Source organism: Trachemys scripta, chromosome 3, assembly GCF_013100865.1.
Source record: "Trachemys scripta elegans isolate TJP31775 chromosome 3, CAS_Tse_1.0, whole genome shotgun sequence".
NCBI classification, from domain to species: Eukaryota; Metazoa; Chordata; order Testudines; family Emydidae; genus Trachemys; species Trachemys scripta.
The window spans coordinates 175,474,176-175,496,850 of NC_048300.1; the positions used below are offsets into that span (position 1 = coordinate 175,474,176).

Consider the following 22,675-nt stretch of genomic DNA (forward strand, 5'->3'; position numbering starts at 1 on the left):
CATATGGTGACGGTGAGCTCAGCTGAGCTGAGCGGGCTCCATGCTTGCCGTGGTATGTTGTCTGCACAGGTAACCCAGGTAAAAAGGCGCGAATCTATTGTCTGCCGTTGCTGTGACGGGGGGGGGAGGGGCCTGACGACATGTACCCAGAACCGCCCGCGACACTGTTTTGCATCATCCGGGCATTGGGATCTCAACCCAGAATTCCAAGGGGCGGCGGAGACTGCGGGAACTGTGGGATAGCTGTGGGATAGCTACCCATAGTGCAATGCTCCGGAAGTCGACGCTAGCCTCGTACTGTGGACGCGGTCTGCCGACTAGAGCACCTAGAGCATTTTATTGTGTGGACATACACAATCGGCTGTATACAACCGATTTCAATAAAACCGGCTTCTATAAATTCGAACTAATTTCGTAGTGTAGACATACCCTCAGCCAGGAGGATTGCAAACCCTCCCTAAGGGTTCTCCTGATCTGGTTTAATCTGTTCCTCCCCAATGTTCAAAGAAATAGCTAAATAGGCTTCAGTAGCAGCCTCTTTTGTTATTTTAAATGATCAGTCAGAGCTGAAATCAATTGAGATGGGGCAGTGTTTCTACCCAGCCTGGAAATCACTGAGACTGATGTGCAGAAGTCACAGCAGAGAGGCAGGTGGCAGCAAAAAGTGACTGACAGTCAGCTGGCGACTGAGTGGCTGAAGAGGTTCAGCGAGTGGCCAGCAAGGTGGCTGATGGAGAGGCGCAGAGAGTGGCCAGCAGGTGAGTGCCCGAGCAGTGGAGCAAGTAAGGTTCCTCCTTACCTCCACCCAGGGTGGGAGGTGAACTCTGCAGATGCACCTCTGAATTCTGGGTCTGCACTGACCAAGGACAGCAACTGTGAGTGGAGTGCAGAGAAGGGACCGGCACGTGAAAGAGACTTTTGGGTTGCTGAACTTAAGAACCTGAGGGAAAAGGACACTGCACAACTTACTTGAGGGTGGGTCTTTTGCTCATGGTTTATGTTTATGAACCCTGTTTGCTGTGTTTTCCCAAATTAATGCTGAGTTACTTTCCTCCTTTTATTAAAAGTTTCTTTTCTACACTCAGACTTTGTGCTTGTGAGTGGGGAAGTATTGCCTCTAGAGGCACCCAGGGATGGTGTGTAATTTTCCCAGGTTACTGGGTGGGGGCTCCAGCCGTTTCTGTGTTGTATTGATGGAAAGGTATTGAATTCAGCCCTGTTGCTGCTGGCTCTGCCCGGCAGAAAGGTTACATCTGGATTTTGACTTTATTTCCCCACTAATGTTATTTCCTGGACACACACCATGAACTCCTTGTCAGTGTGATGGAACAGCAACAGCGACTTGTAGCACCGCTTATTATTTAATATTACTTCATGTGATTAGTGGCTTATTTAGTAAAACACCATACAAGAATCAATCTAGTTAATTCCAATCCTGTTGAGCACTAGCCCTTAGATGGGAAGGAAAAACTGCTGTAAATACATCTCTTTATTCCCCGGACATTTAAAGGACTGTAAAATATTAAAAAAGTAAAATAAAAACCAGAACAGAGATTCCAGATGATTTCCCTCCCTTCTATTTTAGAATCAGAGAATCTGAAATGTAGGGCTGGAAAGGACCTTGATAGTCATCAGGGCTAGTCCCTGCACTAAGGCAGGACTAAGTATTATCTAAACCATCCCTGCCAGGTGTTTTGTTTTCTCTTTGTTTCCCATGCCTCACTAACAAACTCTTGGGCTGATCTCGGATTCCCAATATGGCTCATTGAAATCAATAGGAGTTTTGTGTGTGTAAAGAAACAGGAGCAAGTTGCTAAATAAAATAATCGCCAACACCTTAACTCAGTAGGATTACTGGAAAAATGCCTCTAATGTTATCTTACTATTACAGGTTTTGGTTGGTATCAACATTTCATACAAGATGGTATAGTTAAAATTAACCTTTATTTGAATGCTTTGAGCCCAGTGCTTCATGCACTTCAACCGTTCCCTATTCTAGTTCAGCATATGGAGTTCTGCACGGTTGGGTCTCCTAGTTTGACTTCCACACCTGACTTGAAGAACGCCTATCAAGGTATTCAGCTGCAATCTCTCTTTCTTTTATTTGGCTAAAGCGCAGTGCTGAGTTTGTAGAATCACAGCTGCGAGTTATTGATGTAGGAACTGAACGTTTGCTGCCCTGTGCATAATGTGAATGCAGCGGGACCTAGTAGTATGTATGCTGGTCTAATCAAAAGAGGCTGTGTATACTGCTATCGGAGGGGTGTCATTGAAACACGTGTAGATACATATGAGTTAGCTTTAATCTAGCTAGCTCATATACTGATAGCAGTGAAGTCGGGCGACATGGACTTCAGTGGGGCTAGTCACCTGGATAATTACTCAGGGTCCCAAGAGAGCTTATACAGCCCGTGCTGCTGGCTTCATCATTAGCCAGCTCAGGTCTATCTGTGCTGCAATCATCTTCCCCTCCCTGCATTGCCATGGAGATATTGTTTATTCATGAGGTCCTGAATAAACAAAAGTCAAAGGAGAGCGAACAAACCAAATGGTAGAGACTGGTCCAGCAGAACTTTACTCATGTGAGTAATCTCCTTGAAGTCAATTAGACTCATCACATGAATAATGACTACTGGTAGGGGTATGATTTTGCAGGATCTGACCCCTTTTTTTGGTGTACACTGTGTTACTGTTTTACTTTTTCTCCTCTCTTCCTCATTGGCAGCATCAGTCTGGCACGTGTAGCCTTTGAGTTAAATGGTAGATGTGCGCACAGTGTTTAATGCACAAACCAAGCATGAGGTTTTAATATTTTGTTAATGATTTTCAATAATGATCCAGTTTCATGAAAAGCACATAGATTCATTTTCACTCTAAACCAGTGGTTTTCAACCTGTGGTCCGCAGACCCCTTGGGGTCCGCAGACTATGTGTAAGGGATCTGCAAAAGGTTGTTGTTGTTACCATAGAACAGTGGCTTTCAAACTGTGGTCTATGGACCCCTCTAGGGGTCTGCAGACTTCCGAAAGAGTCCACACCTCCATTTGACATTTTTAGGGGGAGTCCGCAAATGAAAAAAGATTGAAAACCACTGATCTAAACTGTTCATATGTTTGAATTTAAAATATGATTTATTCATTTTTTAAATTTCAAAATGGCTTTCGGGCAAAAATAAATTTATGTTGCAAACCTCTGAAATCTGGAATGGTTTTGATGAAAATAGCCTTTTTAAAAAAATGATTCACAAGAAACCAAATTTGTGGGTCACAAAATGGCCTGGAATTAAATGAACATTGTCAGATAAAATTCCATACGCACCCTTCTGACTTTTTAATACTCTTTTGATAAACCAAGCGCTCTAAAGCTCGAGATAGCTGAAACAAAAGTGACCTCCAGTGGCTACATGTATTATTTCTGGCTGATGTCAATTTCTCTTCTTTTTTGTTTGTACAGTGGTTTTCAACCTTTTTTTCATTTGCGGACTCCTAAAAAATTTGAATGGAGGTGCAGACTCCTTTGGAAATCTTAGACAAAGTCTGCAGACCCCCAGGGGTTTGTGGACTACAAGTTGAAAACCACTATGTTGGAAGACAGGCAGAGTAAAATCTCAGTTACGTTTTGGGATATGAATGTTTCATTCATAGTGAAAACACTGAGGGTACAAAACAATCTTACAAAGTCTAAATATCAGTGTCTGTATATAATAGATGTAGAACTTCCACAGTTGAGCTCTGACCCTGTTAGGTGAATTATGGGGGCAGACCCTTGACCTGACACAGAGCCGCACTGAAATCAGTGGGACTCTGCACAGATGCCAGGTTCCCTCTACACTGTTCTCTTTGCAGGACTGAGGCCTAGTTTGCTAACTCTGTGTAGTAAAACCTTGCACTGATGAAGCTATGTAAGTAGCAAGTAGCAAGCTAATACAGGTTGTGAAATACGCTGTTAAATAATAATTTCTGAGAAGCTATGCTGTCAAGAATCAGAGGCAGGCTTCTCAAGGTGAATTTGTACACACAAATTCAAGCTCCAATTGTGAATTTTTTGTCAAAACAGTAATAAAACTGTATATTTAATTTTATCAATACCTTATTATTTATTACTACTATCGTCTTATTATTTGGGAAACTTCTCTGCAGGAACCTATAGTCACTTAGAGCCAGATTTTTGAAGGTCCTTAGACAATTAAATATGTAGCTAGGAGCCTAGTGGGATTTTCAAATCATCTAAGCAGGTTGGGCAACTAAACTATCCTTGACAGGTTTCAGAGTGGTAGCCATGTTAGTCTATATCAGCAAAAACAACGAGGAGTCCTTGTGGCACCTTAGAGACTAACAAATTTATTTGGGCATAAGCTTTTGTGGGCTAAAACCCACTTCATCGGATGCATGGAGTGAAAAATACAGTAAGCAGAATGTATGTATATTATAGCACATGAAAAGATGGGAGTAGCCTTACCAAGTGTGTGTGTGGGGGGGCGGAGGGGGGGGAGAGGGTCAGTGCTAATGAGCCAATTCAATTAAAGTGGAAATGGCCTATTCTCAACAGTTGACAAGAAGGGGTGAATACCAAGGGAGGGAAATTACTTTTGTAGTACTAACAAGGCCAATGCAATCAAGATGGCCCATTTCCAACAGCTGACAAGAAGGTGTGTGTATCAGCAGAGGAAAAATTACATTTTGTAGTGAACCAGCCACTCCCAGTCTTCATTTCGGCCTAATTTGATGGTGTCCAGTTTGCAAATTAATTCCAGTTCTGCAGTTTCTCATTGGAGTCTGTTTTTGAAGGTTTTTTCTTAAAGAATTGCCACTTTTAAGTCTGTTATTGAGTGTCCAGGGAGATTGAAGTGTTCTCCTACTGGTTTTTAAATGTTACGATTCTTGATGTCTGATTTGTATCTGATTTGTGATCTACAACCTATCCTGAAGGACAAACCTTCGTTCTCACAGAACTTGGGAGACAGGCCAGTCCTCACTTATAGACAGCCCCCCAATCTGAAGCAAATACTCACCAGCAACAACAAAACACTAACCCAGTAACCAATCCCTGCAACAAACCCCGTTGCCAACTCTGTCCGCATATCTATTCAAGGGACACCATCATAGGACCTAACCACATCAGCCACATCATCAGGGGCTCGTTCACCTGTACATCTACCAATGTGATATATGCCATCATGGGCCAGACAGTCTCTATGCAAAAGAAAAAATGGACACTATCCTTGATTTCAATCGGAATTAGGTGCCAAAATACCGTTGTGAATCCCACCTATGGGCCTTTGAAAGTCTGACCCTTAGTCTCTCTGTACAGCAGTTCCTCATATGTAAAACGGGATAATAGCACTTCTCTACCTCACAGGTGTATTGTGCAGATAAGCACATTAAAAATTGTGAGATGCTCGGATGCAACAGCGAGCATGGGAGCCACGTAAGCAGCTTAGATAGCTAGCTAGATAGTGAGGGGCTCTCATTTCAGGGTAAACTTTTAACTCACTTTTGCTCTGCCAACTTCTGCTTTCAAGTCATCCTGTCTTGAGGATGTCTGACTGGATCTTTCCTGGAAAGTCAGTTCTACTTGTTGTTCACTGAACATTTTTGTTTGGACAAAAAATGGCAGAGCACTTACAAAGCCTTTCTTTTAAAGCTTTTCATTTGTGTGTATATTAGAGAGATGCTTTTCAGGTACCACAGACATGTAAACTATAGCAGTTTACATGTCTGTGGTAGGCCTAGTGGGCATCACGCTGGACTGGGTTTCAGGAGACCTGGGTTCTATTCTGGTTCAACCACTGGTTGAACTTGGTCTGGTCAGCCACCTCTCTTGCCTCAGTTTCCCCATCTGTAAAATGGGGATAATAAGGCTGCCCTCCTTTGTAAAGTGCTTTGAGACCTACTGATGCAAAGAGCTATATAAGCACTAGGGATGATGATGATTAAATATACTATATAGTGCAAAATAACGCCCATCCCTTATGGAAAAGTATAAAAAATAACATTAGGATAAAGCAGCAGGAAGAGTAAAAGAGAAATTATCTTATTTTCAAATTCACTGCCCACTATGCTTTCATCCAGCACTCCTGTGTTAGATTTGTGATGTCGGAGCACTCCAGCTGGTAGAATAGAACCTGAAGCGATGTCCACAAAGCATTTCTACAGAGGGAGGGTGAGGATGAGGATGTGTGTGTGTGTGTTTGTGCGCGTGCTACATGCTTTACTCATTTGCGAGTCTAACTGCTCTCAAGTTCAGTGTGGAGCTGGGGACTCACTGAGAAGGTTATTGGTGCTAAGACTTGGTAAATGGTGACAGGAGTGAAAAGGGACAACTTGATTACTCTGTTTTTGAAGTCTCTTCTTGAGAGTATTGGAAGATTTAAAAGGAGAGCACTGCACATTCTCGCACATAGAGTCTGAAAGAAACTTAGAAGAAATTTCCAGAGGGTTCTAAATTTCTGAGAGATGTTGGTAAGTCTTCTTATAATAGCTGACTTAGCTTAGGAATTATTTGGTTAACAATTTACTGTTGATGTATTTTTCCTGTAATATACACAGTCATCTTCTTTCTGTTGTTGTGTGTACATAGGTCAATTCCTGTTGATACCAAATCTTATGATATTTTTTGCTTGTTTGTACATATTCTGCCCACAGCATTACATTTCAAAGGAGCGTGATCCTGTAACCCTTACTCATGTGAGTAATACCATTGATTTCAACATTCCTCCTCCTCTGATGTGTGCTGATTTAGAGAGTGGGTATGATCGACACATTTCAAAAGATTAGGAGCTAGCAGAGTGTTGAAAGCAGTCCCTGAGAATCTGTGAAGTACAAAGAAGAGGGAAGTGGTGGGGGAGGGGGGATGGGAAGGGCTGGACTTTTATCATAGAATAGCCCAGTGGCAGAGAGAGAGGTGATTTATTAATAGAAGTTTGGCAGACATACTTGTACCAATATTTAATGACTGCAGGAACAAGACTAGATCAGGTTTCTAATTTCTGGCTGACACCACTTGCCCAATGGGTGATAGGTTAACAGAGAAGGGGAACAGAACAGTCAATTTTAGATACTCAGTGTTTTATGCGGGGGGGGGGGGGCAGCTTTAGGAGAAAGGAACGTTTTTACAGGCACACTGAGCCTGGAAAGGTTTGTGGACTGAGGACCCAGTTTAGCAAAGCACTTAAGCAAGTGTTTAACTCTGAGAATGTTGGTAATCCCACTGGAGTCAATGGGACAACTCACATGTTTAAAGGTGAGCTCGTACTTTGCTGAATAGGAGCCTAACTGTGTTTCTGGGAGAAAGGCAGCGTTAAAGATGGAGGCTTCGAGGGCAGAGTCTGAGAGAAAGTATAGGAGAAAATGCAGGCAGGGACAGCGTAGAATAGAGGTTTAAAAAGTGATGATGGGGACCTTGAATCTGAGGCATAAAAGGAGAAGCCAGTGAATGGATTTGAGGGTAGGTGGGGTGACAGATCAGAGAACACGTCGTTAAGGGACCATATAAGATCTGTGAAACATTTTACTCCAAATTAAGCTCTCAAAATATGATTGAGAAGCACTTAACTGGTGCATTGGCCTTGTGCTAGTCCTCTGCAGAGGGGTGAATGTGTACATTCCCATGGAAAGTGTAGCCTGGTATAGACAGGGAAAGGTGGACATATACGGCCTATTCAGGAAATAATTTCATAGCAGTGCTGGTGGCTGAGATAAATTTACAAATGAAAAGGTTTGGAGCTGCTTGTCTGCGTGGAGAGGCAAATAATGTCAAAGAGTGTTTTTATATTTTTCTGTAAAAGCAGCAAAGAGTCCTGTGGCTCTTATAGACTAACAGACGTATTGGAGCATGAGCTTTCGTGGGTGAATACCCACTTCTTTGCATGCATGTTGTGGAAATTTCCAGAGGCAGGTATAAATATGCAAGCAAGAGTGAGTCAGGCTAGAGATAACGAGGTTAGTTCAATCAGGGAGGCCCTCTTCTAGCAGTTGAGGTGTGAACTCCAAGGGAAGAGAAACTGCTTTTGTAGTTGGCTAGCCATTCACAGTCTTTGTTTAATCCTGAGCTGATGGTGTCAAATTTACAGATGAACTGAAGCTCAGCAGTTTCTCTTTGAAGTCTGGTTCTGAAGTTTTTTTGTTGCAGGATGGCTACCTTTAAATCTGCTATTGTGTGTCCAGAGAGGTTGAAGTGTTCTCCTACAGGTTTTTGTATATTGCCATTCCTAATATCTGATTTGTGTCCATTTATCCTTTTACGTAGTGACTTTCCAGTTTGGCCGATGTACATAGCAGAGGGGCATTGCTGGCATATGATGGCGTATATTACATTGATGGACGTGCAGGTGAATGAACCGGTGATGGTGTGGCTGATCTGGTTAGGTCCTGTGATGGTGTCGCTGGTGTAGATATGTGGGCAGAGTTGGCATTGAGGTTTGTTGCATGGATTGGTTCCTGAGTTAGAGTTACTATGGTGCAGTGTGTAGTTACTGGTGAGAACATGCATCAGATTGGCGGGTTGTCTATGGGCGAGGACTGGCCTGCCACCCAAGGCCTGTGAAAGTGAGGGATCATTGTCCAGGATGGGTTGTAGATCACTGATGATACGTTGGAGAGGTTTTAGCTGGGGACTGTATGTGATGGCCAGATTCGTGAGCTAGAATGTTTAGGTTGCTAGGAAAGGTCACAACCTGCTATTCGATTATTTGTTTCTGTTCTGTGGTGGTGCACCAGCCATGCACCATATCATGCATCTTAGCCATCATGAAGCCCTGCGGTAGCGTGAAACTGGCCCATTAAGAATCTGGTGAATCAAGTTTTGATGTGTTTCCCAATTTGTATTTATTTTCAGTGGCTCGGTGTGGGAATCTGGGTGCACAGAGCTCGGTTGGGAGTTCTGGGTACAAAGAGGTGTGCTTGGGGCAGATGCACAGGGGTTGGGCAGATGGGGATGGGTGGGTCTGACCTGGCATCGGCCAGGGCATCCCCAGCCCCCCACCAGTGATTTACCTCTCTGCCAGCTGCTCTGGGTGCCCAAAACTACACACCCGCACCACTGGGGAGGGCTGTGTGACTGCTCTTGCAGCTTCCCTTTGCTCCCCCCTTGGAAAGGGGACATGAATTCTGCGTGTGTGCAGTGGTGCAGAATTCCCCCAGGAGTACTTTTGACTATGGGCACACTGTGTTAGTAATGTCACTTACTGTCCCTACACATCACCTCTGTTCTCCAAAGGATCATGTTTAAGGCTGGCTATGACATGCTGAGGTTGGCTGGGCAACTTGAAACAAAGCGGAAAAGAGTTGGTAGGTGACATGTTCCTTTAGCCTGGCTTTTGTCAGAACTGGAACACTGCTGTGGCCCGGGAACCTGTGGATCTCAAGATTCATAGATTTCAAGGCCAGTAGGGACCATTGTGATGATCTGGTCTGACCTCCTGTGTAACACAGGCCATAGGACTCCCACACCACCCACCAAAACTCCTAAAAGAGATCTTTTAAAATTCTTAGTGATAGCGAATCCATCATGATCCTTGATAAATTATTCCAATGGTTAATTACCCTCACTGCTAAAAATTATGCCTTATTCCCAGTCTGAATTTGTCTAGCTTCAAGTTCCAGCCATTGGATCACATCATACCTTTCCCTGCTAAATTGAGGAGCCCATTATCAAATATATGTTCCCCATGTAGGTACTTATAGACTGCAATCAAGTCCCTTGTTAATCTTCTCCCTGTTAAACTATATAGATTGAGCTCCTTGAGTCTATCATTATAAGGCAGGTTTTCTAACCCTTTAATCATTCTCATGGCTCTTCTCTGAATCCTCTCCAATTTATCAACATCACTGTTGAATTGTGAACATCAGCACTGGACACAGTATTCCAGTAATGGTTGTACCAGTGCCAAATACAGAGATAAATAACCTCTCTACTACTGCTCAAGCTTCCCCTGTTTATGCATCCCAGGATGGCATTACCTTTTTTGGCCAAAGTGTTGCACTGGGAGCTCATGTTCAGCTGATTATCCACCATGGCCCTCAAATCCTTTTCTGAGTCATTGCTTTCCCCGTCCTATAAGTATGGCCTACACGCTGTGTTCCCAGATGTATACATTTACAGTTCACCATATTAAAATGCATAGCGTTTGCTTCACCCAGTTTACCAAGAGATCCAGATTGCTCTGTGTCAGTGACCTGTCCTCTTCACTATTTACCACTCCCTCAATTTTTGTGTCATTTGCAAACTTTAGCAGTGATCTGCCAAAGGTCAGAGACAGGCCCTGACGCCTGGCTCACATGGCAGCTTGGGTCTGGAAAAGCCATTCTCCCCTGCTGTTGTAAGTCCCGGTGATCCCCTGTAAGGGCTCTGATCCAACTCCTATTCAAACCAATGTGAATTGGATAAGGCCCTAAATGGCTTTTTCACAATGCAGTTGGGGAACTGGAATGAGTTAAGCTGGTGAAGCCAGTTCTAACTGAAATCAGTTATCTATATATCCCTGCAGGGTTGTGGAAGTTGATACAGTCAGTATAGCCATCCCTTGCACCCCTTCCCTACCCACAGAGCCCAATATCTAGTCTGCTCTGTCATTCGGATATTGCACTTGTTACTACAGTGGTTTCTGTGGGATTTAGAGTAAGGCCTTGTCTACACTACAAAGTTTTGTTGGCAAAAGTTATGCCACTTTAATTAAGGCTAGATCTACACTAAAGGGGGGGGATTTAAGATACGCAAATTCAGCTACGCAAATAGCGTAGCTGAATTCGGCGTATCCTATTCGACTTACCCCGCTGTGAGGACGGCGGCAAATCGACTGCTGCGGCTCGCCCGTCGACGGCGCTTATTCCTCCTGACGAGGTGGGAGTAAGCGCGTCAATTCGGGGATCGATTTATCCGTCTAGATGAGACGCGATAAATCGATCCCCGAGAGATCGATTTCTACCCGCCGATCCGGGCGGGTAGTGTAGACTAGCCCTAAAGTGCTTTAATAAAAAACACTGTTGCATGTCCACACTAGCTCTTTGAGTCAGTAGAGCACATCCACACTAGCAGCTCTTGCATCGACACGGTGCACTGTGGTCGCTATCCCACTATGCAACTGGCTCAGGGTGCTTTGGTAAGGGTTTGCAGTGCCTCATGGGGCAGGTACAGCATCGCATGATGCAGGTTTCTCAATCCCATCATTCTAGGGGCATCCTAGTAGATTGTCAGCCGCTTTTTTTTTAACTCAAGTGTGTGAGGGAGAGGAGAGTGGTGTGTCTGGTGCAGGGAAGACAGCAGGCTGCTATCCTGAGGCAAGGGAAGGGGGACATCCCCCCATGTCAGTCCCTGGCTCTGCTTGGCACAGCAGTCTCTCCAGAAGCAGCCTACTCTGCCTGCCTGCCTATGGTTCTGTGATTCCCTCCGAGTTCTCCCACAGCCTCCTCAGCTGCAGGGAGCGGCATGCTGGAGCAGCTCTGAGCTCTCCATGCTGAGGAATGTCAAAGCAGCATAGCAGTGTCGTTTCCCCCCACCACCACTCACACACTCTGCTCCTTGCAGCAGCAGTCTGCCTGCCCCTGTGTTCCTAGTGCCCGGCAGAACAGGAGCATTCCAATGATTTGCTCTTTGTTCTCCAAAGGGAACAGCATGCTCAGCTGTCAGATACTTCCCTGGGCTTTGAAAGGGGAGGGGAGGGTGACCAGACGTCCCGATAAAATCGGAAACGTCACGATATTTAGGTGTTTGGTCGGGACACAATTAGTCCGATATTTCACTCTGCTGGCAGATTTTATTTTTCTCCGCCGGTGGACCCCCCCCCCCATGTGTCCTGATATTTCCTTCCTCTCATCTGGTCACCCTAGGGGAGGGGTGCATGCTTGCAGGGTAGCAGAGATCAAAACAGTGAGCAGAGCGGTCACAGCAGACATTGTGGGATACTGACGGAAGCCAGTTCTGTTGACAAAACAAACAGCAATGTTTCTAAACTGATGCTTTGTCACTTTAACTTGATGCCTCTTGTTGAGGTGGCTTTATTTTGTTGGTAAAATATCAGCATTTTGCCGCCAAAAGTAGCTTTCTAGTGTGTACACCTCCCGTGTTTTGTCTGCAAAAGGCAGCTTTTGCCGACAAAACTTTGTAGTGTAGACAAGGCCTAAGACAGGAGCATGTGCCTAGAGCCACGGCTTTTGCGCTCCCGTTTGCTGAGGAAGCAGAAGGGAGTTCTCGCTCTCACATACCTACCCCTGCCCTTGCAAAATAGCTTTTTATCATCCCCTTTGCTATGCTCTATTCAGCTGTACTGTGCATATCTGATTTCCTGTAAATCATTTGTAATGTTTATCAGCTTTAGTAATGGGCCTGATCCTTGGCCTGATCATCTTTTCATGCCAGTCCTAAATGGGCAGCTGGGGCATCTCCTGGCATGGAGGAATCCATGAGTGACACAAAGCTGGCTTAACTGTCTCTTTGCTAACCCCGCCCAAGCCTCCGAGGTGTAAGGGAGGTGCTGCAGGCAGATGGAGGACGAAGGTGGCTGGAGCACACTTGCTGTGCTCTGGTGAACCCTGCCAGCATAACGGCCCCTCAGGGGCCATTACAAGCCAGTGTAATTTAGAAAGCGACAGAGGGTCCTATGGCACCTTTAAGATTAACAGATGTATTGGAGCATAAGCTTTCGTGGGTGAATACCCACTGCGTCAGACGCTTGACGCATGCATAATTTAGAAGATTCCTGAGGATGCTCTAAAGTTGCCCTGGACTGAACCATCTCCTGATAGTTGTAGGAACTGGGGGGCAGAAAGGTGATGGAAAACCACATCTTTTTTTCCACTAAAGATGTGCTGAACTATTCCAAGGCACCTCTTGTTCTGGCCCAATCAGTTTAACGATGACCCCTTTTCCCCAGCCCCACATTTTTTGTCAACACCAGGGTATCTATTTTAACCTTCTGAAGCAGCATCATGTGCTATTAAAGTGGCGCCACCTGCCCGGGCACTAAATGAAGTTAACTCATTAGGAATCCTATTGCAACGTTCTTACGCATCAGTGGGGCCATTTCTCTCTTTGAACTAATGATGTCAGTTTATAACTATTGAGAAACCCAGACATGACTTGCTCAGTAATGTGGGTGGTTTGTTTTCTGTTTTTGAAGGTGGACTGATTTTCTCATTTGAATCAGCCTGAGTGTAACCAGAACTCACCCAATGCTAGTGATCACATGTCACCTGACGGCTTCAGTGACTCACTGCAAGGGGACAGTACATTCCAGGAATGAACACACGGGATCAAGTGAACTTTTCAACTTCAGTGCTCTTCGTATCTCAGGGGTCAGGCTGCGTACCTGAATGACTGCCCAATTCTTATCACACCAGGGATCCCTGGAGTTGGCTAGTAAAACTGCTGACTTAGTGTGGCCAGTGAATCGCTTGACCAGCAGCAGCCATTTGGGTGTCTGTCCAGCTTCCTTGGACAGTGGGAACTATACACTTACACAAAAGGGAGATCTAGGGACAGTCTTTTTGTTCTGTGTTTATTCTGTGCCTATCCCACCGGGTCCTGGCCGCTGACTGGGGCTTGTAGGAGCTATGGTAATACAAATAATTAAATAACAAAATAGAACATAAGCCTCACTGGTTGTTTTTTCTTCTGTAAGCAGCACGCTGGTAATGAACTCTAATAATTAGAAGGATAAAACCAACTGCATTTTGACTATCTGCACTGACTTTCATGTTGTGTTTGCCCCATTTGTCACCTTCACACCTACCATGCTGTAGCGTTATTCAGAGGGGGCCGGCTCGGTGTCATATGGGCAACACCGCCACACCTTGGGAGTGCACTTTGGGCTAGGGGCAAGGAGGAGACATGCAGAGCAGGGAAATGCAAAGGGACATAACTTCAGGGAAAGGAAGTAGTGGGATATTACAGAAGACACGTCACAAACTGGGCCAGAAGTATGTCTGTCACAGGTTGCTCAGGCAGTGTTATGGGTGTCACCGGTATTCATGTAATAGTGTGTAAATCCCCATTCTGATTCATTTAATCCTGCCGCACCTCCACAGGCCTGGAAGAGCCTGACCTGAGTGAGGGATGTAGGGCGTCTTCATGGAAGGACACCCCACCTCTAGGGGCTAAGGGACCCTGAACACAACTGTGAAGGGAGGACTGGGGGAGGGAAAAGCTGAGCTGGTTTATCAAAGACTGAGGCTGACATCTCATGCTCCCACAGGGCTTGGATGGGTGGATACAGTGGCAATGGGGACTACTGGTGCTCTGAGGCTGTTGTGAGGATTGAGTATTCTGCCCTCTTGAACCCTGGGAGACCACTGCGGAGGTCCTCGTCAGGTGTTCCACAGTCAGTGTTTCTACACATCTCTAGTGCAGCATAGTCTTTGGTGGTGCCTTCATTGGCCAAAGCACTGAAGCCAATCTCCAGCCCTAATGCTCTGCTCACTTACATCACTTTTACTCCAGTGTCATTCCATTGCCTGTAATGGAGTTACTCCTGCTTAAAGCTCTGCTTCAGCAAGGTGCTTAAACATGTGCCTGACTTTAAGCACATGAACACCCTGTTGAAGTTAATAGGACTACCAATGTAGTTAAAGTTGGGCACCTCGCTGAATTGGGACTGTAGACTGGCAGAAGCAGAGAATCAAGCTCTTTATGTTAAATTCTTTACAAGAATACATTGGATACTTCGTATTATGAGTACTAGTGACATTGTGAACGGTCAGACTTGTTTCAACAATAACAAATTTCAGCACAGTTGAAACATTCCGTCCATTTCCACTGAATTGATAGCACTTTTTGCCAACATCATGAAATCTTTGGCATCATCATAATAAGGGGTGCAAAAGTATGGTCCTCTTTTTTCTGCTCGAAATAAAGTATGAGCAACTCGATCTCTGTGTTTGCCTTCTGGAGGAATTTCTTCACATAAGGAGGATTATTGCAGGCATTACATGAGGAAAGAGCAAAATGAGAAAAAATATGCTACAGCTTGGGTTAAGCAAGTATTTTTGCTGTCACTGAGGAAGCCTCTTGTTCCTCCCAGCTAGTTTTAAAATAGATCATATTTGCATAGAGTATTAGGAGGTGTTTGTTTTTTCACGGAGCTATTTACTCCTGTATTCCTCTGAGAAGGGTGTTCCCTTAAATTGCAAATCCCTCAATGAAAGCTGATTCAGAAGGAGTCCAGAAGGCCTTTGTGACTTTATTATGCATGCAAACCTCCCCCCTTCTTCCCCCACCCACAGTAGAAGCTGTGGCAGTATCTCTGGCAAAGAAGGCAGGTCTCTGGTCTTGTCATCAAAGCCACTTCACCGGTACCTACAATACGCTTATAGTTCAGGAGTCCAGACCTTTCATTTCTATGGTACAGCCAAGCCTAGGGAATGAAAGGCCCAAAGACATTCCTCAGCCAGATATCTCATGTGACACAATTTGGCCTTAACCCCACCAACTATTTAAAATCTGGCACTGTTTCACCACCTTTGTTGCGGCTCAATCAGCAACAGGAGCATTAGTGTAGACCAGGTACTACTCAGCATTGTGTTTTGTTTTGCTTTTTGTTACTACTAAGCCCATGTTGAGCAGCTGTAGGTAACAAGGTGGTAGAAATACCAATTTGCCAATACTGCTGTTCTCAAAATCTCCTGCTGTCATGACCACCATTGGAGCTGTACTCCTGATAAAGCAATGGTGAGCTATTTCCCCAAAAGACAAGAGTGGACACAATGCTAGATGCCGATTGATCTCAAAGACGAATACCAGTGTAAGTGATGTGTACCGATCAATGACCCATGATGCAGGGGACTCAGGTTACTGAAGGAAAATATTGGGGTGGAAAGTGTTCTGAAGTTGTGATTTTATTAAATTGTGGAATAGCCTGACAAGAGAAATTATAGAAGGCCAATCATTTACAATAGACTAGACTAGACACTTGAATAACAGGTAAAACTCTATGGGCTTGTCTACACTACCTGACAGTTCAGACTACAGGAGGTGTAAATAGTACTGTATACCAAAACACTGTTCTGTAACTCCCCCATGTGGATAATGAGGGAGTCAATTAAAAGCTTCTTAGTTTGTGGTACCACAGTCCTCTTCAAATAGAACTATACTAACAGGAACTAGGAATCTTTTAGTTCACGATTACAGTGTCCACACCTGGGAGTTACAGACAAGCATTTTGGTGCACACTGCTATTCACACCCATATACTCTGCCCTGCAGTGTAGGCGTAGCCTGTTATTTTTTTTTGTTTTTGCCTAATTTACAATTAGATTTTTTTGTACACACACACACAAAGCAAGTAAAGACCATAGAATTTGCACCTGTTTTTCTTTTGCTTCACTTATTATATTCTTCCCCAAATAGTAATTTTATTAACGTTTTAAAAGATTTCCAAAACATATTCATATATGCAGATACTAAATTTGTGTCACCACTCTTCAATGAGCTGAAATACTGTTGTCTGAGAACTTTAGCAAAAGAGGACAGAGGTCTGCCTGTTGTTGTGTATGTATGTTTTAATAGTCAGCAGAGATGTAGTGTATTTTGATTGGTTCATATCGATCACCTCCCTTTTCTCAGAAATAGCACTGCACAGTTGTAGTGAGAGACATGCATCACATGGGCTGGAACTCTCATTGGACTGTGGGTTTCCTCCTCCTCCTCCTCGCTTCTTGACTTTGGCTGGGTATATTTTCAAGTTTTTAAATTTTCCCAGGTTCTCACACGATATTTTTTATAATTCTTGTACTCTCCTTTTTCAAAATGTTGAGATTTGGTTTTAAAAATCTAGTATTATTTATAGGATATTTAAGCCTTTATGAACAATACTTACATCTCTATAATACCTTTCATCCAAGGAACTCAAAGCACCTTGCAAACATTAATAAACTCAATTTCATGCTACCACTGTGGGGTAGATTATTATTATCCCCCTTTTACAGATGATGAAACTGAAGCACAGAGAGATTAATTAACTTGCTCAAGATAGCACAGAAAGTCTGTGGTAGTCCCAGAACAGAACACTGTCACCTGACTACCAGTCCTGTACTTCAACCACAGGATCTTCCATCCCAAGCCCTTATTACGGGGAGAGAAAGATCTCTTTTCTCCATCATTAGGGATATAACCGTGTTCCATTAAAAGTCCTATTTTTACTTTTCATATAATGGTGGTTAGCAGATTGCTTTGAAAATTTGCAGGGTTACTTTGAGTGCTAAGGAGACATTTTCTGTAGCTTAAAGAAAATTGGTCAAGATGTACTGGAGTTACAGATCGGTAAAAAATTACTCTGATTTGATATTTTCATTTGTCTAAAAAATTTTTGTTTCCCTCTAACTCCAAAAATGGCTTGTTACTACCTTTCCAAACTTTCCACATAGTCAAGTTCTAAACACTTCTGCACACACTATATTGGAAGAAAATAGCATGTAATTAAGCAAAGTAATTAACAATTATTGTTATCTATTTACGGCAGTTATAGTGTACTTATAAGCAGTTTGCCTTCTGGTGTCTAGTTGCAGCATAGTGAGAACATCAGAGTCCTAAACTTCACCATTGTGACAGATGTTTTTTCTTAGCTCTACACTATGTTTTTGAAACTATGGGAGGAGGATTCTAAGTCCAAATTTGCATGTTTGTTTGGTTTATTCAGTTATTCTGCCTGTTCTGTAGCAATGGATTTATCTCAGAATGGCACCTCAGCTGTGATTTTTTTCAGCAAAGTCTGAAGAAAATTGTTCAAGCTGATTTTGACTTATAGAGCAATAAAAATTACCCTGAATATGGACCACTCAGTAACAACTCCATAGTTAAGTTTGCTCCCAGAGTTCCAATAAAAGCCCTATATTCATTATCTTGATAACTTTGCATGGAATAGGTATTTTGGTGATTACTTTCAAGATATGTTAAACATTTCTGGGCGGTGGGGTGGCCATTGGAAAGTTTGAAGACAGTTGATCAAACAATTTTTAGCTGCAGTTGCTTAAATATGACTCTTAAATTGTTCAAAATGGCTAATATTTTAAATTTCTCTGATTAAAAAAAGCCTGATTGTAAAACTTCTGACCTTCAATACAGTTAAATAGCTCAGAAATCAAAAGCTAAATAAACAAACAGGCTAATTCAAAATGAAAAAAGACATTAACAAAAATTTAGCCTTGCGGTTTGAAGCCTGCATCACCCAATAGATGCTTGAGAAAGCTCTTCATGACAAGAGGTTGGCAAAACGAATTAAAATCTGCACTAAAGGCAGGGAACTACTAATAGCTTGTAGCTTCTTGCCTGGCCAACAACCACACACTACACAACAAAAACACTAACCCAGGAACCTATCCTTGCAACAAAGTCCGTTGCCAACTCTGTCCACATATCTATTCAAGGGATACCATCACAGGAATTAATCACATCAGCCACACCATCAGAGCTCATTCACCTGCACATCTACCAATGTGATATGTGCCAGCAATGCCCCTCTGCCATGTACATTGGCCAAACTGGACAGTCTCTACGCAAAAGAATAAATGGACACAAATCAGACATCAAGAATTATAACATTCAAAAACCAATCGGAGAACACTTCAACCTCCCTGGTCACTCAATTACAGACCTAAAAGTTGCAATTCTTCAACAAAAAACTTCAAAAACAGACTCCAGTGAGAAACTGGAGAACTGGAATTAATTTGCAAACTGGACACCATTAAATTAAGCTTGAATAAAGACTGGGAGTGGATGGGTCATTACATGCTAATTTTTCCCCTGCTGTTACTCACACCTTCTTGTCAACTGTTTGAAATGGGCCATCCTGATTATCACAAAAAAAGTTTTTTTTCTCCTGCTGATAACAGCCCACCTTAATTGATTAGTCTCGTTAGAGTTGGTATGGCAACACCCATTTTTTCATGTTCTCTGTGTATATGTATCTTCCTACTGTATTTTCCACTGCATGCATCTGATGAAGTCGGTTTTATCCCTTATGCCCAAATAAATTTGTTAGTCTCTAAGGTGCCGCAAGTACTCCTCGTTCTTTTTGCTGATACAGACTAACACAGCTACCACTCTGAAACCATTCTAATTTGGGTAACTACATTCTGTGGTCTCAAAATCCCTCATGCAGTTTTGTGTGGATCGAGAATTGCAGTGTGGCTGGATAGCTTACTGGATGGAACAAACTATGGTCAGTTGAGAAATACATACCCTATAATGGCTTGTTGGAAACATGAAGATGATAAACTGCAATAGGACACCAAATAGGGATTTGTTGTATTCTTGGGAGAAACAAGAAGAGGTTGTGGGATACATGGGGACACTGAGAAGGGTCTATAGATGGCCAGGAGGGAAGGGTAGGGTAACCAGATGAGGGGAAGAAAGTATCAGGACACATGGAGGAGTGGTGCCCACTGGCTGAGCAAAAAAACCCCACAGTGCTGCCGGTGGATATCAGGACAAAATGCGTCTCGACAGAAGATTGGTCGGGACGCGGACCAGACACTGAAATATCAGGACGTCTGGTCACCCTAGGGAAGGGGCATGGTCGGGATGGCTACAACCTAAAATCTACTGGATCTATTCCCTGGTTGGGAAATGGGGAGGCATAGGAAACTGTGGTTACTAAAATACCATATGAACTGTCATATCCGGGGCCAGCTAAACAGGTGCTCTACTCAGGGGCAGCTCTAGGTTTTTTGCCGCCCCAAGCATGGCAGTCAGGCGGCCTTCGGCGACACACCTGCAGGAGGTCCGTTGGTCATGCAGATTCGGCGGCATTTCTGCGGGTGATCTGCCGGTCCTGTGCCTTCGGCGTACCCACCGCCGAATTGCTGCCGAAGCCGCGGGACCGGCAAACCTCCTGCAGGCACGTCGCCAAAGGCTGCCTGACTGCTGCCCTCACGGTGACCGGCACGTCGCCCCCTGTGGATTGCCGCCCCAGGCACGCGCTTGCTGCGCTGGTGCCTGGAGCCGCCCCTGACTCTACTGACAGGCCAGAAGGAACATCACTAACAGACCAAAGTGAATAGGAAACAAATAGGAAAACTGTTGTGTTAAAATTCTACCAGCAAACAGACAAAGTGTTCCAGCAGCTTGTCCCACCCCCATTATTCCTATCTCAAATCTGGCCCATTACCTCATACGTGCCTCCAGAATGTTTATACAGCACTATGGAAACAGGTGCAATCGACAAAATGACAAAGGGCTCCATTCACAAAATGAAAGGCTTGTTCAGGTTTCCCCTTGTGTGAAACAAAGCCTCCTGCTGTTTTGCTCCTGACCCCATGCACAGACTCAGCAAGCGCTAAAACCCGTGCCCAGATTTACATGAAAAACAGATGGATGTAGAGAAATGCCCCTTCTTATTTTACATGCCCCAGCAAGCTTCCATAAGGCATTGTGGTTTGCCGATGATAAAATTTACTAGAAACTGAATATGTAAACAAACAGTGCACTGTGTTATTTCAAGAACAGTACAACTAACTATCAGCATTGCAGTGATGAATTCTTTTGTTACATCAGGGTGCTATGGTGCCTGGGGATGTCACAAACCTCTCAAGCCTGTAAACATGATCAAGGTTTAGGTCAGCTGTTTGGCCTGTTTGACCAGAATGTATGTGCCTAAGTCACCTGATACTTCTCAATATGTCTTGTTTTTCCTTCTACAGTGTCATAAAGGCACAGGCTCAAATTCACCCCCTGGTGTAACTGCACTGATGCCAAGAGAATTACAGCAGGGATGAATCTGGTCCACACTCTGGTTATAAAATAGCACAGGGAAAATAAATGTATTCTCCAGATTGGCTACATAAGACCAGATCCTCTGCTGGTGTAAATTGGTGTGGTTCTGTTGACTTCAATCGTGTTACACCAACTTACACCTGTGGAGGGTCTAGTCCAGAACCTGTATATAAAGGGTATGAAGATGACTGTGTTTAGAAACAGCCCTGTTCACTTATTTGCACCAGCTGACTTGAAGAAAATAACCTTTTCTGAGATGATCTGTTTCATGTAGTTATTTGTCATTTTCACCCTACTCCACCTCAGCAAGGTTGCTTTGTCTCCCTTCCCCAGAACAGCTCTGCTGTGGGAGTTCTTCCTGCCCTCCACTGGCTAATCCTCACTCTTGCCAATGGCTCTGCAGCTCTTTCTTCTCTGTACTCCCCAAAGTTTCCAGGAAGGGATAGCTGCATTTTGTGTGTGTGTGCACGTGGGCATGCATGTGTGTGTGAATGGAGGCGTATCAGTGTGTGCATGTTGCGGGGGGGAGTGGGAGGGAAGGATCCCTGAGGGCTGGAAAGTTGTAAAATTGTTTTTAAAGTTATTGACAGACCAGTGAGCCCTGGGTAAAAGGTTTATAAAGATCTTAAATGCTGTAGTACCTGGTACTTGTACAGTACATCTGGCTCACTCATTTCCTGCGCTGCCCTGTATACCTGGTATGTAGTAGCATTCTATTGACACCACTGTTTAAAATGGCAGCCAAGAAACAAGCAGATGGATGTAATAGCGAAGGTGTTAAGCCTGCCAATTTAGGTGCATCTTCAAAATCACTGTATAACCAAAATGATTTTGGGAGGATGAGGAAATGCTGACTATCACACACAAATAGATGTGTCATTCACAGACGTTTTAGTGAGCCATTTGATAATTTTCTATATGAGTGACTAATGCAGGGTTATGAAAGAGGAGGAAGGTTGAAAAAATGAATTAAAATCTGGCCCAAGGGCAGGGAACTACTAGTAGATGGACACATTTCAAAGAACTAGGTATCTGCTTTTATTGCTATAAAAATATGTAGGGATGTATTAAATATTGGTAGTTTCCCGCACGCTATATGGCATTAGCTGGACATCACCTATGTTACATATATCAGAGGGGTAGCCGTGTTAGTCTGAATCTGTGAAAAGCAACAGAGGGTCCTGTGGCACCTTTGAGACTAACAGAAGTATTGGGAGCATAAGCTTTCGTGGGTAAGAACCTCACTTCTTCAGATGCAAGAAGAAGTGCATCTGAAGAAGTGAGGTTCTTACCCACGAAAGCTTATGCTCCCAATACTTCTGTTAGTCTCAAAGGTGCCACAGGACCCTCTGTTGCTTTTCACAGATTCAGACTAACACGGCTACCCCTCTGATATATGTAACATAGGTGATGTCCAGCTAATGCCATATAGCGTGCGGGAAACTACCAATATTTAATACATCCCTACATATTTTTATAGCAATAAAAGCAGATACCTAGTTCTTTGAAATGTGTCCATCTACTAGTAGTTCCCTGCCCTTGGGCCAGATTTTAATTCATTTTTTCAACCTTCCTCCTCTTTCATAACCCTGCATTAGTCACTCATATAGAAAATTATCAAATGGCTCACTAAAACGTCTGTGAATGACACATCTATTTGTGTGTGATAGTCAGCATTTCCTCATCNTGCATCTGAAGAAGTGAGGTTCTTACCCACGAAAGCTTATGCTCCCAATACTTCTGTTAGTCTCAAAGGTGCCACAGGACCCTCTGTTTATGTTACATATGGCATTCTTCCTATGCTTATTTTTCCCCTCCTATAACACTCTTCTGATGTAAATCTGCTTTGAAAACAATGACTAGAGGGAATGTTGATGGATCCCCATGGAAGAACAGTGGTCAAGGGCTCCTGCCCCACACCGCCAAATCTGCCACCTTTTCTGTAGAACGAGGACCGGGCTACAGTTATCTTTGCCT

At 43.8% G+C, this 22,675-nt stretch overlaps 1 protein-coding gene across 3 annotated transcripts in view; it reads left to right on the forward strand.

Moving 5' to 3' along the window:
• Positions 1–6,267: 6,267 nt before the first annotated feature.
• LPIN1 (lipin 1) overlaps positions 6,268–22,675 on the forward strand; it is a 101,133-nt gene continuing 84,725 nt past the window's right edge. Inside the window, exon 1 of one of the 3 annotated variants that reach the window (XM_034766524.1) lies at positions 6,268–6,460. In XM_034766524.1, the coding sequence (XP_034622415.1) occupies positions 6,455–6,460 (6 nt within the window). In that variant the 5' untranslated portion in view covers positions 6,268–6,454. Of the gene's footprint in view, positions 6,461–7,222; positions 7,242–22,675 lie in introns of those variants that run through there. The other 2 variants (XM_034766523.1, XM_034766525.1) reach the window with 2 other exon arrangements.